Source organism: Sinohyriopsis cumingii, chromosome 11 (genome assembly GCF_028554795.1).
Source record: "Sinohyriopsis cumingii isolate HCF-2022 chromosome 11, ASM2855479v2, whole genome shotgun sequence".
Lineage (NCBI taxonomy): Eukaryota > Metazoa > Mollusca > Bivalvia > Unionida > Unionidae > Sinohyriopsis > Sinohyriopsis cumingii.
In genome coordinates this window covers 59,834,120-59,854,820 of record NC_142971.1, presented here as the reverse complement: position 1 = coordinate 59,854,820, position 20,701 = coordinate 59,834,120, and the positions used below count along the sequence as shown (strand labels likewise).

General features: G+C 36.0%; 1 protein-coding gene and 1 long non-coding RNA gene across 2 annotated transcripts in view; one reads left to right on the top strand and one right to left on the bottom strand.

Annotated features, from left to right (window-relative positions):
• The window catches only part of LOC149788530 (DDB1- and CUL4-associated factor 1-like), a 161,003-nt gene extending 155,630 nt beyond the window's left edge, over positions 1-5,373 (bottom strand). The window contains exon 1 of the mRNA XM_089974544.1: positions 5,010-5,373. Coding sequence (XP_089830670.1) covers positions 5,010-5,110 — 101 coding nt within the window. The 5' untranslated portion in view covers positions 5,111-5,373. The remainder of the gene's footprint in view (positions 1-5,009) is intronic.
• Positions 5,374-5,480: 107 nt separating this feature from the next.
• Positions 5,481-12,116, top strand: LOC149788529 (uncharacterized). Its single transcript, XR_016424163.1, has 3 exons — positions 5,481-5,631; positions 5,974-6,165; positions 11,328-12,116. It is a non-coding gene; the product is annotated as an uncharacterized LOC149788529 (long non-coding RNA).
• The last annotated feature ends 8,585 nt before the right edge of the window (positions 12,117-20,701 follow it).

Here is a 20,701-nt window from a genome sequence, read left to right as displayed (position 1 = left end):
GTAATTCGAATTTGCAGAACTAAGAAAGGATATTTTGAGGAAATTCAGGATGTAAAACTAAGTATATTTTTTTCGCCACTCTTATCACCAGCTCAAGACAGTATATGCCTTGTCACCTGTATGTCATTTGTAAGGACCCTTTCTTGCATCTGTTGTATAGCTAACCTAAATCCGAAACATTGTATCAAAAATGTTAAAGCGGAATGTGCCAAAGCAGCTGATATGTGGCAGTCCATGAAACATCTGCTTTACCTCATTCAAAAGCAAATTTAAACAACCACAACGTAAAGTGCCTACTACACGAGTGTACATGATTTGTTTACAAATCAAAAGTGATGATGTCTGCATCCATTGTTTGTTTACAATAGAAAGTAGTTCCTTTATGCACATGAATGCAATATGTGTATTTGCATGCAAGTTCAGTATCGGGTAATATTGAACGATTCTGACAATGTAAAGTTAACTGAGAGAAAAATGAGAATATAATAAATTAAGTTACTAATGGATTAAGTAAAATCTATTTTCCCCTTCTCCCTCTAAAATGCATACCCAATATTTAGAGGGCGAGGGATAGTTTCCCCTTCTCTTGTGATTCTAGGTGCAACACTAAGCTGATCATTAAAATGTCCCTCATGCCCAAATTACCTCCACAGAATTCTGTAGTAGAAATATAGGTGATTGTTATGGGAAAAGAGGCCACACTAATTCAAGATAAAGCTATTCATTATGTGATTAAATAATCCAAGTCCACACAACCAACTCCTCATGGTGAACCTTTCTGATTAACGAACGTTGCCTTCTGTCATTACAACAACCCATGACCTGTCATATTTATTTTGTGTTAAGCTTTGTTGCTGGTTTATTAAAGAGATGGATATTCCCTGTAAAGCATGAGAGAGTTGGTTTTCTTGGCTAACTTGGCAAAAGGATTATGCCAAGTGTTATGTATACCTATATTATGTGTTCTCTGTTTTCTAAATATGAGATGTTTACCTGAAAATTAGCTATTTCTAGCATTAACATCAGTCTTAGAGGAGTAATATTACTGTGTTCATTTGAGAGGATCGTATTTTATTTATTTCAATTATTTACTGAGTGCTTTGGCTCTAATTTTATAGCTTAATTGAAATTACATGTACTGTGAATTCATTTAAAGACATTTTGAAATATATCATTGTGATAAATTAAGACTATTGGCACGTCAGCACAACAGTGAACTTCATCTGAAATACCACTAAACTCATTTGGATTACAAATACTTTTTGGGTTTGTGATTGCACTTTAGGACTACTTAGGATTTTATTTACCATACTGTCAGTGATTTTTAATTTTTCAATCATATTTTATGGAAAAAAATTATACCTTGAATTTTACAAAACTTGTTGCTTTTCACTTTTTCTATTATTTAATGTAAGAACATAAAGTCATACAAGTTTAAAGACCAATCCAATCACAAACATTAAGGCTTGATGGACAATAACAAAATTACACATAAAAAGTGTACAGTTGCCAGAAAATTTAAACACAAAATTAAAAACAGTATAAGATTAATGACAACTGTAATAATGTAAACTCAGAGAAACATACCATGTGAACAAATTTCTGGTCTAGGACTGACAACCCCTAGAAAACTGACACACAATGAGACATGATCAAAGAAGGAACTCACCAGACTATATTTCCCAATCTCGGATTAAATAAGTGTGGAAACTTGTGACACCTTCCATGAGCCAGATGTGTTACAAGTATCATGTGCAATACATATACAGAGATCTCGGAAATGCTTAATTACACGTATTTGGACCCCAATTTTTTATCTGGGACGCAGAAAATCACCGAGGCGGGAGTCCTCCATACGCATGTAATAGGTGTGCGGCAAAATTCAAAGACTTGCCAGTCCTGCTTCAGACACCTGCTTTGTGGGAAACTGTGTTGATTAATTAGCTGTGCTGATAATTACAATGACAGAATTCAGTGACTGAAAGACCCCTTGATGTACATACATGTTGCCATTATAAGAGGACATCAAAAAGAACATGATGCAATAGCTGGGCAGCTAGTTCAAAGGCTTTGACTGGCGACCAGGTGGGGAAATGTACTTATTTTTACAGTGATTGAATTCAGAGTCAGAAAGACCCAGAGATGTACATGCGGTCATTTATAAAAGTACATCAAATAAACAACTTTAGCTTTCATCAGTGTGTTCATTTCCGAATGTAGCAGAATAAGTAGTGCACGTGACCTCAGAATCAAGGCATGTTGAGACTTAGACAAAATGCCATTCGTAAATTTGGATAAGTATTTTGGGGTTAAACGGAGGGCTTACAAAGATTTTAACGATATTCAGAAGAGTGCGAAAGCTGCTAGAATTGATAGTTCGGACAGGACAGTAGCTAAGTGTAAGAATGTGTGTGATGCCTAGCTTAGTGCTTGGAATAAGGCTTGCCCATTCACAAGCATGTTTTGATAGCTGACTGACCATTAACCTTTTTCAGAGTAAGGTAGCAACTATCCATTTCCTGCATGATATCCTTTGATGATAAAACATACAAACATCTGGATATATATTAACTGCCTCAAGTACACTATTTCATCATAAAATTAGTTTGAAACTGTAAGTGAACCAGTAGGCCTAATGGGAAATAATGGCAGACTTTGCAAGTCTGGGATGTACCAGTTTATTAGATTGACTGTTTTCGTAAATCATTGGGCAGATATTTTCAGAAAAAATATACAAATCATTGAAAGCAGCCCCGAGGTATTATTTTATTAAAGATTTAGCTTTAAAATGCAAATTATGTAGGTCAGAAACATATGGACAATGCTATGTTGTGGAATTCGCGAGATGCACTTTAAGGTCTAAGCTGTTTTCCAACTTGACAAGTATTTGCAAAAATACGGGAAAAGAACAGCAAATCAGATACTATTTAACCATTGCCTAAAATTACTACAAGAATGTAGACAAATAAATAAACCATAAATTTGCAATCCTGTCAATGGACTATCGTAATGAAGCGAGTGATTACATAACGAAAACCTCTCCATCTAAAAACAATTGCACTCAAGTTTGTGTTCATCCTGTAGGAAAGAAGGGACTGCAACTTTTGATGGTGGGACTCCCATTTTTACCAAGTTTTAAAATCCTAGCGAGACCTCGGATATATACATACATACAGCTTACATGATTTTTGAATAAATTTAATTACATCAAGCTTAGGGGCGACCGTAACAATTTACCAACCAGAAGAGGTTTTGGAAATGCTTAATCATACGTATTTGGATGCAATTTTTTGATATGGTATGCAGACGATCACTTATACAGGAGTTCTTAGTATACATGCATTTGCAGGATGGCAAATTCAAGAGCTTGCCAGTCCTGCTTCAAACATCTGCTGAGTGGGAAAATATGTTGATCGAATGATCATTTTAGCTGTGCTGATATTTAAAATGCGAAAATTCAGTGGCTGAAAGAACCCCAGATGTACATGTCATTGTAAGAGTACATCTGAAGAACATGACCCAATAGCTTGATGCCCCGTTCAAAGACTTGACTCGCTGCAGAGTTGTGGGAAAATGTACTGCTATTTACAATGACAGAATTCAGAGGCAGAAAGACCCAGTGATGTACTTTTGTGTAAGTGTACATCAAATGAACAACTTTAGCTTTTATTATTGTGTCCATTTCCATGTGTAGCCGAATAAGCAGTGCATGTGACCTCAAACAAAATGTTATTTGCAGCCTAATATACCTAAATGACTTCTAGTATGTGTATACTCCAGGACCTACCATCATATTTAAAGTTGGCTGATGAGTTGCCAAAGTGGACGAGGGGTTTGTGGGACCTTCCCCAATGGGGATACGCATGGGTAAAAACTGGGAAAAAACACAATACTAAAAGGTAGGCCTGAGGTCAATGGGGCGGCATGTGCAGGGTGTTTGGGGGGGGGGGGGCTGGTCTCCACCTTAAGGTATCAATGGAGTAAATTTAGCTATATTTGTACATGAAAATTAAAATTAAACGATCCAGATTCTTGAAGATGATGCATATATCCATATAATCATTAATACATAACTTTCTCACTGTAGATTTTGAAGAAGAAAACTGCTTCCTTTATTTCAACATATAATTATTGAGAAAACAAATTAGATAATTGCTGTCAATAAAATCCTGGTACATGTACATGCAGTCACACTTCTGCATATTTTATTTGTGGAACTGAAAACAATGAAATTAAATTATATGAATTTGTATCATTATTTTTATTAACTATTATTATTATTATACAAACTGAATATATAAATATGATATATTTCAAAGAATGTATTTTTCTTGTTTCTCACAAACTGTTTATCGACAAATGTATAATAACAAGATTTTGTGGTTGATTTAATCAGATGAACAGGTCTGATATAATAACTCTGACAATATTTTTTTAGCAAGGAACTCTAACCGAGATCAATGTAATCATGAATGTATGAAATTAAGTTAAAGTATTACATTTTGCCAAAGAATGAACATTTTTTTAAATTAAAAAAATAAATGCTTTCCTGGCTTGTCTGTTATCACATATCCCAACTTGTTAAAGTTCGCACTCTTAATCCCATTCTTGCATATATTATAATTTGCCATTCAACACTTGTCCATTTAAGTAAGACCAAGTAACCTTAGTATACAAATTTTGCTATAAATATGAAAAATGTAATTAATTCGTATCAATATAACAATTAAATCCAAGTTAATTTGAATTTCTTTAATTATTCATTTATTTCGCAATCTATTCGCCTTAACATCTATTGTGGAAAAAAAACAGGTGTATTTCGGTGTACATTTCGGTTTCTGACCTTTTTCAGAAATTTCTACCAAATCGAAAGAACTTGTCTTGTGAAGTGTGTCAATACGGGTAATTTAATACATAAACTTCAGACAAGAGGTCATCAGGTATCACTATAAAAGGAGTGTGATTCTAAAAAGTGCTGAAGTGCGTTTAAACCAGTAAGTCTAGGATACCTCTTGAGTTTTGGAATAGGATCTATTCCAGCCGTAGAGCTTTCTCTGCTCCAAGCCTCTAAGACACTGTTCAATTCGGATACTGCGTCAGACACAGCCATACTGATATCTTTGCTAAGCAGAAATGGACTACAATCAGCTTAAAAGAGTTGATTTACGGGACAATTAAGCTCATAGTCTTGACAGAAGAGAAGTTTTGTGTCACATCCAGATGGTTGGGGTATAATTTCATCCTAAAAACCAATTTGTCTTCAAGAGATTCATAAACTAGAGAATCTTCCTATGGCAAATGTGCCTGTCTTCACAAATATTTTGCAAAATAATCACAATTTCAGTCACATGTTTTGCTTTTCTCAGCGTTTGCCGCCATGATCTTTCTTATGCATTAAGAAGGATTGTTCGTCGTAATAACGAAATGTAAGTGGGGCTGCAAAAGGAGAGACGCAAACCAGTTGAAACCAGTGACGGGTTATCAAACATATTTCAGACGCATCTAAAAAAGTTACTTTCGTGACTAAATAATGCTACGTGTAACTTTTGAGAATTCGTCACAGTGTGGGACGTGTTCTAAGTTGATACATTGTTCCATGATGTTCCATGATAAGACGTATTGAACACAGAAGTATTTTTTTTTGTTTTTGTTTTTAAGCTTTCTTTAACGAGGTAAACACATTTGGTCATAACGGACCCATCTGCCATGTGGCCCTCAGTTTTTGTAATTGGCTATGTTAAAAAAATAATTTTAAAAAATACAAGACCATGCACATAATCAGGTATCGTCACACACTCGTACATATTTAACACAAATGGCTATGTGTAACTATATTGGGAAACATACACATATGAACAATATTCTATACACAGGTACATGCATTTCAGCATAAGTCATACGTATTATAAATATCGAATAAGATCTGTACATATTTATGGATATAATGATACAGTTTTATATTTTTACATGTAGGCCTACTAACGACGGTGGGAGAGGGGGCGGTTGCCTCGGGCGCCAGATGTCTTGCGGCTTCAAAAGCATTTTGGGCTATCATCGTCACCCCCACCCCCACCCCCGTGCAATCAACCCTTTGTACGCCACTGGCTGCATATCAACGCGGAGACCCGCTGGAATACGAGCCTGCCATACCAAATGAGCTCTTGGGTGTGTATATTATGTTTCAGGTACATTTCCTAGAAATAGACGGACTTGCTACTTCGAGATTATAAATTTACAACGCATTAAGCAGTAATTTTATTTTACACATACACATTGAGAGAGAGAGAGAGAGAGAGAGAGAGAGAAGTAGTAGTAGTAGTAGTCTATAATGAGGTTTCTCTACCAAAACCTTATTTGATATTAGGACGAAAATATGATTGCCCCTCCCTCCATTAGTCTAAACAAATACGAAAACAACCTTGTTGAGGCAGCAGCGTCGATTTCATTATTACAATCACTGAATCATCATAGTCGTCTTACAAAATAGGGTTTGGCTTAGAAACGCTCATTTTAGTCTACTACTGTAGTTTGTACTTGAATCGCAAGCGATTTATATACATTTCACAAAAAATTACTATACCTAACATTCACGCATAATTACTATATCGAACATTCACACAAAATGCCACTCATAGTTTAATAACTCGTTGAGATTTGTAGATCACACGTCTGTCTGCTATTAATGCGCTATTAATAACTCGCCGGGATTTTACCCTTCCAAAAAATCCTTAATTTACAAAGCCACCTGTGGTGATATTTTTGATACTCACACAAAATTTATATGAAATCGATAGAGATTTACTGTAATAACCAGTCTAGAAAATCCACCTTGCTAAAATCAATACTATCAGACATTTTATAACCCAACGCAAATGTATTAATTCCATCGGAACAGTATCTTTTATCGCCAAAATTGCAAAGACCAGATTTAATGATAACGTCTGTTTAATTTTATGACTACTTTATCATATTGCCATCATCTCAACATAACTAGAAAATCCATATAATGCAGCCGTATAGTTATCAAATCCTATTACTTTACCTACCACATTTCTTTTAATTCACTTAGCTCGTTTCTTAACATTGTTATCAGCTAGTTTTAGACAGTACATTTTACTACTCAATCCGATAAAGTTCACGATAGGAACAAAGTTTGTCTCATCTATAAATTTTCCAATTACATTTGAGCGAAATCTGCTGTTTTTTGGATAATCTGAAAGATCAAACATCTCTCGGTTATCATAAAACTATTGATTTTATAAATATCAACAGATTTGATCTTGTACAAATGCGAGTCTGTAAATAACAATTCTGCATCAGACCACTTAACCGTAACAAAATCGTAATAAAATTGGTACATTAGCCATTTTAATATCTCAGGTACTGCCATACCGACATAACTGGTTTATATAACTTCAGATTCATATTTCTTCGTTGAATGGCTACTAGATTTTCATTAAATATTTTAATACTGATAAACTCGTCAGATGCTGCAAGTTTATTACGAAATTCCACGTTATTGACTATCTCAATTATCTCAGTATTGACTAGCTTTCTTATATTTTCTATAGTCTTGCCAAATACGTTGTTATTCATAAGCTTAAAAACGTTTTCTTTAAATTCTGTTTTGGCAGCTGCCTGTCGTGCTGTACTTGAGTCGATGTAGCTTTTCATCCACGGCGATTCATTACATTTTAGCACACGAAGAACTTTCCTTAGTATGAGACCATGATCAGATACTAACTTACGATTTTTATAGTGTAAAACGTATCTCCGTTTGTTAAGCAGATTAGGAACTAATTTTTTAACAACAGATTTACCACTAGTGCTAGCACTACACGAATAATTTCTCTGCGTATCAGATAATAAACTAGTCGATCAGTATCGACTCTACAGAATGGACAGTCATTATGCACTTCGTGCAGCTCAACAGGATAGTCGATATCAACTTCTATGAAATAATTAACACCATCCGGTATAGTTTAATCAGTTTCATCAACAACAACAAAAAACTGTTTTTGGTGATCCACCTAAACCGACCGACCGGCATAGACTCCGACAGACCGTAGCCATACAAATTATTGTGGTCTAGATAGGCTATAAATCTTAATGGTTCTGTACTATTATTGTCGGGTATATATTTATTATTAACCCTGACATATTTTTTTTTGTTATGACGTTTATTCCACCTCGGATTCCACGTTCTGAAAAGTTGGACATATCAGGGTCTGTTAGCAGTTCCAGTTTTATTTTACTCTGTTGCAGTAATGCGTCCCAACTTAGTCTGGCTGCCGAATAGCATCACGCCGGGTTGAGTCCATAGTTATCAGCGATGACATCTCTGAAATTTTCAAAGATATCTGCAAGCAACAGAAAGTCATTGATCAAGTAAAGGTCATGATAATCTCCTATCTCCCAAATCGATAGAGAATAGGCATAATTGGTGTCGAATACATCAGACTCATTTAACTTAGAATAAAACTTATCTTTGTCAGATAGACATGTTTCATCAAATCTGATCTAATTGTCTAGACACTCGTAGGGAAAAATTCATTTTCGTGTCAATAAAATGGCAGCAGTTTCACCGAAATGTTCAGTCAAATTATCAAACTTGCTACAGCCTCGCACAAGCTCATCTAGCGACGCTGCCATAAACTACAGACTATCAATACATCTCAACTTGTCTAGTGTCACTGACATACTTTTCAGTGTTATTGGGGAAGCACTTTATTTTCTTGTTATATGTTTCAGGCGGTTCATTATATCTTTATTGCAGAACATTTCAACTGTAATATGAACGTCATATCCTCTGAAATTATGAAATACAACCGGGACGAAATCAAGTGTGGTATATTTTAAGTTACATTTGTCATGTGTTTGGCCAAGATATTCTCCAGTAATATGACAGTGATCTTTTACCTTATCTTGAGGCAAAAGCGCGCCCTCACAAATATAACATATTTCTGATGTATAAAATGCAGCTTCTTGCTTTAGTGTTAGTGTTTTCATTTGTTTGTTGTCTTAGCGAGTAACGTCATGATGAGGTCAATATCGTCGATCAGGTTTCTTAGCAACCAGACTGCTGGTTCATTTCCATGGTAAATCCTTACTGGTTTTGATAAAGATTTATCAACAGCACAAACGATCTTATATGCAGTGCCACAACGGATATGTTGGTGTAATTTCCTTGTCGAAGATTTATAGGATTATGTTCTACTCCTTGCACTGGAAGTAAAATGGATCCGAAATCTGAATATACTATAAAAGGTACTTTCATCTTATGCCTGTAATTTGTAAATTGTAATATTTTTTCATCTTCGCCAGGCATAGAGATTTTTTGAACATTAGAGCAACGTTCGAGGTGTTGATAAAGTACATGTTGGGAAATACAGCCATGCAAACACCTGACACAGAAATATTTCTTTCCTTTATGCTTGTTATACTGACCTCCGACTAGCCCATTACAATTCTTTATCAGAGCATCATGATCTTTATAAAATAGTAAATTTACTGTCTTCTGACATGCTAGATTGCTTATATATCTGGGATGTATATTTTGTTTGTCATCGACCCAAATACAGTAATGCCTCCAGGTAACAGGAGATTGTTCTGTTTTTTCGAATTTGGAATTCGCAAAGATAATCCTGTTAAGGTTTAGATTGTTAATATAACCAGTATAATTTTATGCTCGATAAGGATGATCTTGTGCAGGAAATAACGCCGACAATATGGCCCATTGGAAACGTTTATTGTAATCATTTTTTTTATTAATGCAACATTTTGATTTTTTTTCGTCGGGAGTTCGACAGACATGACTATATTTCATAGTGTGGAAAAGTATTTCCGTTTTTTTTTCTTCTAACGTCCAGCCAGACCCTGATGTTGTGTACTCATCTATATTTTCCATATCACCTGAAATATATTATCTGACAACGATATTAAATCTGGCCCTGTTAGGATTCGATCAGCTTTTGATGTAACATAAGGATAAGCAAATTCCTAGGTTTCTCTGACGTAGGAGTCTGATCGATTAATATATCAATGGCTTTCTGTGGGGATTTCAGATATATATTTAGCATAGAAAGCTTGTTATGAAACTGCACTATTATTTTCAAGCCCTTGTGGGTGGAAAGCTGGGATTTGATTGTTGGCTGCAGTAGATGATATAAGTTTGCATTGGACAAATTTGTAAGTAAACGCTTATTATTAGCTAACCAACAGCTATCTAAATAAGCAAATGCGGTAGAGATTTTTATAGGTCGATATCTTTCTGTGAAGAACGTACTTTTTTCGCTATATCGGCTAGTTTTAAGATTCCTATACCTACTGTTTCATATTTCTTTAATTAAGTGTTTTGTGAAAATTTTCAGAGATTTTGAAAACACAATATAATATTATGGAAAATGTATACCAGATGCCGATAATCGTAAACGATCTTGCTAGACATCAAGAGATTTTATGGTGTCACAAGAGATATAATCTTTTTGCTGGCAATGAACTGGTCGTTGTGATAAACATAAAAACAAACAAAATGCAATTGGAATATTAAGATGAAAGTGAAAGGCGCTGATAATAGCGAATATACCGGGATGTTCTTAATACGATTTCTCTGCACCTTGTTTAGAGGTGATGATATTCCAGACGAAATGAGAGTTTACTATATTAATGGCAGTGTTACCCACAATAATATCGCCAACTTGTCATTACAAGCTGAGTTTCAGCCATATTAGATTTATCATTTATACGAAGATTTTGACAAAAGTATTATCAGAAATACTAAACACCAAACAATTGTTGGTAATATAAATAGTATGGGTTATCTGAATGTGATTATCAGAGATACTAATACTAATCGGATTATTATGAGTCACACAGATTTGTTTATGAAGTTTTTCATGGGCCATTTGATAAATTATTCTTTCATTATGAATCATCTGCTATTTAAAACATTTTCTACCTCACTATTTGTCAATCAAAATAAAAATATGTTTTAATGTTTCTTTATCGTATTCGATAAATATCTTTCCATGTCGAAGTATATGATCAAGTTCTGCGCTGCTGAGCAAGAACAAATTATTCTTTTTTTACTTCAAAGCAAGCTATCACGTTATTATCGCCACGAAACATATTTCTTACAGATGAATGAGATTTATAATATTAGGTCGAGTAATAAATGTGTCCATAGTTAATAATTAATACAAACTTAAAGTGATTTATATGTCAATTTTCAGAATATCATTTTGATTCTCCCTTGTCAAACGATAGTGAGCCCATTTTAAAACAATGTCTCTATCATATCGAAAAAAATATTTGATTTTAATTTTCAGGTTCTGTTACCTCCGAATCTGTCAGAAGCACATGAAGTGCAGAGTAAGGATCGTCTTCGGCCAGATAATTCAACTATTTTCTTCTTTCTTTTTTTCTTTTTTCATTCCTTATTTTTTTTTTTAAATTTTTTTTTTGATTACCTATGAACAGCTTGACAGCATCGAATAAGAAGTTCATATTTAAGATTTTAGCTCTGACTATTCTTCTTTTCTCGTCTGGCATTTTGTTACAGTAAATTAGAGAAAATAATTATGTATTAGATGTCTCAAACAAAGTTCTTGTCTGCGAAAAGACTGTCAGATTTTACGCCGATATTCTTCGTGATACAGCTGATCAACCTGAGCATCATGATTCGACAAATTCCAATACTATTAACAGTCAGCATGTAAAACATCCCCAATTTGACCTAGAAACATTTATTTCCTGTCCAAGATGATACATTTGCAGATGAGCCAGGTATAGTACACCAGCAGGTTTATATCGCGGAAAAGTTTTTGTATAATGTAAAATATCACCCGTTATTGATACCGTCACCCGACACAGCCTTCTTCGTAGTATCTATCCCCAGGGTACAGAGTAATTTGGGTGGAAACGTTTTTTTTTTTTTTAATAGTAGCCAATGCTTGTCCCAGAAAACCACCACGGATCGCTTGCGATCTAGACATTGCGGTAACTTGCGCTGCTGATAAATTTAAAACAAAAGGTTTATTCAGTCCTATTTTGTTGATTTGCTGCTGTGTCAGCATTAGTTTTGCTGTCAGTCGGTCGCTCTGCTATCTTACGCCTGGGATTCCGAAATCTATCTTTAGCGAACAAGACTGTCTTTTAACAATGCTTGTGCTAGGTTTTTTTTTTAAACTTGTCCCAGCGATAAATTGACTTCATGCATAATGTATTTCATTCTGTATGCATTTTACTTCTGCTGAATAAAATTTGTAATGCATTAATTACACCGCTTGTTAGGTGGATCAACATATTCCGCACGATTTTCGGATTAAAGCATTTCCAGTGCAAAGGACCTGGTAGTCATTCTAGACAGAAAAATCAGTACATTCCCACTGCACGCTTGTTTCGTAAAGTTACACCACCACCCCATTTGGACTTGGACGGTCAACCTGCCCTTGGTAGAATCTATTGTTAATAATCTATCAGATACAATTAGCGCGTAAGCATAATACATATTGTCTGGAGCAACTGGAGTCTGTCCAAGTGACCACGTGACTTCAGTATCAGAATTTGAACCGATAGCTCGTTCGCCATGCTTACTGACATTAAAATGAAAAATGAAATATCGGATAAATTGTTCTAAACTCTTTGATTGAAATTTGAGATCCATTTTCAGCATTTTGATAGTTTTGCATAGCTTCCATAAGGTACATATAGGCTCGAGATACGTCTCTGTCAGCTAGTGCTGCAGCATTAGCTGCAAAGTTACATTCGATTGCTCGTTCTGGATACTGTTCAGAACTTATTCTGATAAATATTCGTCTGACATCTGGACTATCAAATACAACATTGTTTTTTGAAGTTGATTTCCGCGTCTATTATGTCGTTGAAACAATAAATACATACCTTGGTAATTGTCCACTTGGTGCAGTTATTGTCCATGTGTTACTGATCGAATTTGGAATTGCGGTTTGAGACACTTTCTGTTGCATAAAAAGCATGTTTTTGTAAATGCAGTTAGCATCGTCTCAAGCTCTAATGATTTATCGATCGACGGAACCACATGTGGCATCCACAAGACTATTCGGGAAATTACAAACTGAGCATCATTACAACCAGCTCGCATCAAACAATCGCTTTGATGAGCTCGGTTAAGTATAACTATATTTTTGATACCACGAAATACCTTCTTATAGTCTCTGCAAAAAACCGAATATTGTGCTAAGCGGAAGCATCATTGTGATCTGGTAAGAATTATTTGTAAACGCTCTTCGTTTAGCGAAACCTTCGTTGTACGCTCTATTTCTGATACGTGTATGTGTTATTCTGTTTACGAAAGGTATCATTTGTGTTGATGCAGCTGCCGCATCTTGTGCAGGAATTCCAAGAATAGTACACACGGTTGTCGGCAAAGTTCGTACAACATCAACATTTGTATCTGCGGCTGGTGCAACAATTCCAAGATCTACAACATTACTAATAAGAAAATTTCCCACTACAATTAGATCAGCATCAGCAGCAGCTCTACCTGAAAATTTTATGAAATTTTTTTGGGGCTAAATTCAGATGAAACATCTCCAGCTCCAGTATCTTTTAACCACATCATATTTGTTGCAACAGATCTCGAGTAATCATCACTGAACAAATCTATGACAAGAATAGTACTTGCAATTGGTAAGTCCATTTAAATATCTTCTACTGTTTGATTAGCTTGTTGATATCTAGCGCTTCTAAATAAACTCCAACCGATAGTAACAAGTTTACCAACAGGTAGTACTGCACGAGCTGCTGTTCTTACATTTCCTCGTACTTCAAGTACGGCTTTGTGTGGTAGCAGATACATGTCCTCGTTTCTTGTATTTCAAGTTCAAATTCCTGGTTTTTCATGTTCGTTTGAATTTTCATCGAAATATTCAACATACTCAAAATCTTTTGTTGAGTCGTTTGTTAGTATTTCCTCGGTCAGGTCAAGGTAATTTTGACAGACATTTTTTTATTTGTTATTATTAGACAAAACTTATGACTCCGCATTTTCTGGTTGAGCAGGTCTAGTTTTAGTCACTAACTTTCTAATAATCTCTTCACCGGGCGGATAAAGCAGTTTTTGGTCATTTTACTTTACGCCGCTGTAGTTCCTGATGTTGGTGATATTTCAGAAATTGCTGGTTTTATATCTGCTGTACTCGGAGGTCCATACAACATTGTATCAGCAATCTTCTGTCCAACGGCTGAACCTGGTGCAGAGGATGCTCCAATGGCAAAAGCTTTAGATGCGTCTAACGCGATAGACGCAAACATTTTGTTGCAATTCCAGGTACATTTTCAATTATTTTAGTGCACATACTTTCAAAGAAACCGCCCACGACATTCCTGTGATAAAAGTTTCGCTGCTTCATTTTGTAATACAAAACTGTCCGATAAAATGTATTGTGATCAGTTAACTCTGGTGAGAAGAGCTCATTGACCTCAAGTGTAGATAATATGTTACAATTTCGTCATTTAAATTTAGCTGCCAGCCGGATTGATCAGTCAGTGTCATCGCGATTTTGTGCGTCGGTATTGTCTAGTCCGTCAAATATTATGAAGCAGCCAGTATTTCACCTGATGAATCGATCAATATTTTAAATTCTTGAGCAAGGTATATTACATTTTCTTTTGCTGGACACGGAAACATTATTTTTTCTTGTTCATTTCTCCATTGCTGAGCAGAATGTCATCAAAGGCAATTATTTTATGTTCGTCAGAATCTAGTTCGGCAATAGGAATTAGATCTTCGGGTTGTTTTATGATAATCATATCACTACCTACGCCAAGTTCATTTTTCAGCTTTTCGTTATAGTCGCTAAGCAGATCGTATTTATCTTGATGTGGATTAATTGTATAGATAAAAACTCGATCGTAGCTGAAGAGGTCGTTAAGTAATAAATTCATCAGAACATTAGGTTTGTCCGATCCAGTTCGTCCTACTATCAGATAATGGCAATACAGTAGGTCGTCGTTATGCTGATGTTTGATTAATCGCTCCATGTCAAAGCTGATTATGCTCATTCTATACCAGGTATTCACAAAATGTTATCTCGCGATCAAGGTTAAATTTCATCAGGCGGTGAAAGCTGAATTTTTATCTTGCAGTTAGAAATAAGAATGAACAATTACATAAAATTGGGTTCGTTAATTGACAGCTCAAAAGACAAAACAGCTTCAGCTACGACCACCAGGGCTGGTGTAGATTTAACAAGTTATATTGTTTTTAAAATCTGGGGATACACTGACAGGTGACTTAAGTATGTCAGGTCAGCGAGTGCTAGACCTTGAAACAACATACCCACCAATCTACCCAGATAACTCGCTGGCATTAAATCTTGCCCAGTATAGGATGGTCAGTAATGGTAAGTTATTTTCATCAGGTGGAAAGATGACTGATAATGTCAACATGAACACACACACGCACAAATTGTAAATCTTGAGACCGAATACCCCCAACTTATATAATTCACAGGCGATAAGCTATGCACAACTTTGCTCGGTAGATAATTCTAAGTTGTCATTATCTGGTGGGACGATGAATGGCGCGTTAGATATGGTTGGGAAATTAATATTTAATACCCAACTTGATAATACAATTTGGACCAATAACGATTCCGTAACAAATGTAAGGTTTGTCAATGATAACTTTGTAATAAAATCCGGTGATGCTACGGTGGGGAATATGGACATGGGATCTAATAAAATAACAAGTACGGCAATTTCAGCAGCGGTATCATATTTGACAAATACAAATAATTTGACGATATGATAGCAATGAATATTACATCATGAGTAGCATAATCCGGTGATACGATGACAGGAATGTTAAACGTGGGCTCGAATAAAATAACAACTACTTATAATCCAGTCGCCCTATTTGATCTAACAAATAAACAGTACGTGGACGCTGAAATAAGTACAGAATCGGTAAATTACTTCTACAGATGCCAATTATCTTAAAACATCCGGTGGTACGATAACAGGTGCAATCGATATGGTCGATAATAAGATAACTTCCACGCATGTGCCATGTTTCTACATCCGATCTCACCAATAAACAGTACGCGAATAGTGTTACCAAATCGATTACAGTTCGTGGTATTACAAAACGAGCTAAAATAGTGTTAGTCACATTCCTCATCTCGCAGATGCTACAAATAATCGTTGAGGTTTTGTTGCCACAGCGTCAAGTTATTATCAGGAAAATAAGCCACATCATGTGTTTATGTTTAACAGCCCCTATACCTGGCGAAAAGTGGACCACAAACAGAGAAAAATACGATTTTCGGATCAAAATATAGTATCCAGAGGCTGTAGCAAGATGGAAATATCGACTACGAGGTATAGTAGATGATCTTTCTGGAGTAATTATTAATTGGCTATCAGAAGGATCAAATGATAATGCATTATCAGCGCTCACACGTGCCCAATGCGTTAGTATCTTTTACAAATATATCTGTCAAGAGAAAGTAATTTGAGGTGATGGAAGAATTTTTTTAATTCAATATCATATAAAACTTGTTTAAAAGTTTATTCCCAAATGCAGTGCTCACAGTGGGTCGCGCGCGTAAATCCAGGAGCATCCGTAAACATGAACCAAATCATGCGCCGCGTTTGCTAAGGCCAGTGCTAGTTGAATTCAACATATGTAAACATCTTTACCTTCAAGTAATAAGGAGCTTGCATCTTCAGCTGCTTTCGGCATGAGCTATTCAAGTCGCCTTGCGATTGTACATAGTGCTCAATTCTAAAGGGTGCTTGAACCTTGTGGAACAAGGTACACTACTGACGGACAGAGCTGACAGCCGAGTATGCCTCTCTCTCTCTCTCTCTCTCTCTCTCTCTCTCTCTCTCTCTATATATATATATATATATATATATATATATATATATATATATATATATATAAGTTACGATTCATGTACATATTTGCATTACTTACAATTATGCCTCCATAGTAACTGCCTAAGTGACGAGATGCAGTACCAAAAGATCCTACAGCAGGACAGTCAATCAGCCAAACGCATGTTAGAAAGTGGGTTTAACGAATTATTAAGTTCAGCTCATCAGCTAATATGAATCTGCTTGTAATTCAAAGCAATTATGTTTCTTAATTAGGATCTAAACAGGAGGGGATGAAACCGGCGTTTGAAACACGATTTGACAGAACAATTGAGTACTATGTACATGGTATTCTTTCATGGCAGTGGCGATGCTAGTACAATGGCAATAATTGGCTTTAAACTGTGTATCCTATGAAGTCAGATGCAATTTATTACACGAGTCAACGGCACTGAAGGCAAGCTTTAGAATAGATGGTGTCTGGTGTAGGTGTAATTTGTAAAACAGCTGTTATACGTAAGGAAACGATGGTTGTTATTCCTTTATGGACCCACCGATTGAGGCCAAACTATCAGGGTTCCTTGAATCCATAAAAGCCTGGGGGAGGTGGCACCATTCCCTTCCCCAGGAACAACTAGCAGGCTGCGGTGCAGTCAGAAAAAAAGTGGCACATGCACAGTTGTGCGCACGCCACTATAGTTAAACTCAACAACAAAAACAACAACAAGTCGTATACTCGACATAGGGGGTTTGAGTATTGTAATAACTAGGTGTACGTGAAGTTGGCAACTACCATGTGAATTGCTGCAAGAGGAACTAATAAGACATAAGCCTGAAAATGTTCAGTGTTACCCCTGAGGGAACATTGATGATGTTTGTACTGAAAATGCCCATAGTGTTACCCCTGAGGTAACATTGATGAAGGTTAAACTGAGAATGCTTAGTGTTACCCCTGAGATAACATTGATGAAGGTTAAACTGAGAATGTTTAGTGTTACCCAAAATGATCATAGTGTTACACCTGAGGTAACATTGATGAAGGTTGAACTGGATGATAATCCAGAACCTCTTCTTTTGCCAAGCAGGCAACATGTCGAAATTTATTACAGCTCTCCGAGATTTAGTGATAAAGTATGACTTGATATTAAAATCGCAGGATGAAGTGGGCGATTGGCAAATTGATTGCGAGAATATGGAAAGCATCAATTTCCACACGCAAGTGACAGGCACGTACATTAATGAGTTAGTGTACAATTTGTATTTACAACAGAATACAACCTAACTTGATTAATTCATAGGAATAAAACAGGTTTCCATGAGTTCAAGACGTCTGTCATTACAAATTACCTGACAACTGTTCTTTAAATGGTGCTCAGATCAGCGATTGGGTGAGATGAAATTACTAATTGAAATGTTTCTAGTGTTGGGTACCGAGGTACCCCAAATTAATACGCTGTATCTCCAAAGAAAGACTATCAGTGGTAAAACATTATGGATTCAGGATTTGACTTCAGTGAAACAATTTGTTGGGTATGTCACAAATGAATCAGAGTGATTCCCATTTGACATAACGAAATAAGCTAGTTATCAATTGTTAGTGAAACAGCTATAGTAGATGTGAAAATGGCAGACAAGTAAAATGACATTATGGCCGGGGTTGCTGTGACAGTGAACATCAAATACAAGCCGTCTGTTGTAATCAGCAGAAACCACCGGTCCAGACGTCCTCAGATGAACCCCGATCCAGATGTCTTCATATGAGGGCATTTGGCGATATATTACAAATGAAAGAGAGAGTTGTCTTCTCAGTAGGTGCGTTAACCACTTTGATTTCACTGGTTCACAAGTCCTGGAACAACTGACAAAGACAAAGGAGACGCACCGGCGAACCCAGAGTTCTTCTGTCTCAAACAACGGGTTTGCAATGAACTAAACATTCCTCAATTCACACAGCTTTTGAAACACGCAGCCAAGCTTTTTTTACCAGCTCATCAAGAACGAACTGCACAATTTAATTTCTCGAATCAAGCGGTGTTAGATAGCAACATGTTACTTCTGATCGTTTTTGAAAGGCGTTCGAAAAGCAGTCATCTATAATAAAGAAGAAAAGAAAAAACCTAGCTCGCCATGACCAGAAGTTGACTAATCACATTTTTATTTGTCAAAAACACCCTGTCTCACCAAGACCAGAGGATGCCCCAAAAACCAGACGTATATAGGTATGCTTTCTGTTGTTCTTATTTTGCAAGTAACACTAGGCCAACGCTCGATTAGTCTGCGTGGCTCTTGGGAGACAATGGGCGATTAATACTAGCCCAGTAGGCAAGACATGGGGAAATCACGTGTTACAATTGTCAATAGATTTAACACGGGAATGGTATTGTAACTTCGCATCCGCGCTACCAGATTTTTGGGTCAATTCAATCTAGGTTTTGGTTAGAAAGAATAATACAAGACTGTATAGAACAAACACTAATATTAGTTATGTGATAAGTACATTAAGTTCAAGAACAGATTAACATTAAATCATTGAAATTTCATACAATTACATAGACATAAAGGTTTAAAGATGTAGCACCAGACTTGTGTAAAACCAGATTATTATCGGCGACAAAGGTGAACGACTCTCGTGGTGGAAGGTGCTAGGTTGATTCAAAGATAATTGCCTCTCTCTCTCTCTCTGTGAATTAAAGTGATTTATAGTATTTAGAATTTAAGTTATGGAAGTCCAAAACATGGGTTGCTTATGTCGAAGAGGTGAATTAGGTGAAGGTGCTGCAGGTGGCGAGTATCGTAAAATGAAGGCGCAATGCTAGTTAGCCTTCCAGTAAGGGTGAAGAGAGACGGTGAAATAGCAACTTAACGGTAGAAAAGTAATATACTTATTACTTACCACGAAAAATATTGTACCGCGGTATTTCTGAACATATCGCGATGCGTACCACGGTATGGCGCATATATATTATGGACTAAGAATCGTATGTTCTGGGAACGTAGGCCGGACACTTTATTTGAAATTTCCGTCTGTCAGATATTTGAGAAAACACCTTGCTTCAGGTTTGTAGTTAAGTAATGCCATATTATATCCGTTATGTTATTTGAAAAATATTAATCATCAAGAGATGAAATTTGTATAAAAAAAAATAGCAGCCCCCCCCCCCCCCATTACGGCTCTATGGTCACAAACCTAAGCAACAGAAAAGAAGCAAAACCAACCAGTTTTGTAAAACTTAACAAACAATTTAATTATCAAAGTTATAAATAAAAGCGTGAGTGAAACTTACGGTATTATGAAGTGAATCCAATCTAGTCCTTATAAGGTTTATAAAAGTCTTAAATGAATGAAAAGTCCCTTATGAATTTCAAAACCGGAAATGTACTGGTCCTCCAAGAACCGTGATGCGTCAATATGGCGTTGTCCAGAACTACTTCGAATAATTTATAACAGTTCCAGAACAGTAGTATAGTCCAATTAATGATCACTTTCTATTTACACTGAACAGTGCAAGCAAATATTTTTCCTCTAAAAAAGTTTCCAAGTGCAACGTAAAATACGCCTGCAGACTTACATCAGGAACATAATAAGTATGAATGACTCCAAAAATCGGAATAAAATTTAATGCTTAATTTTCTCTTGATATACACATTATATTTTGACTGTACTTCGCAATAGACTCCATTTGACAGCATACCCTATTGATTTTGATGAACAAAGCATATTCGCGTGACCTCGTGCAAACAATGGAAAAGCCATAGAATTATTCTCGAAACTTCCATATCCCATCAGTCACTGAGAAATTACGCCTTAGGCGCAATTTGAAGTCTTATTACTACGATT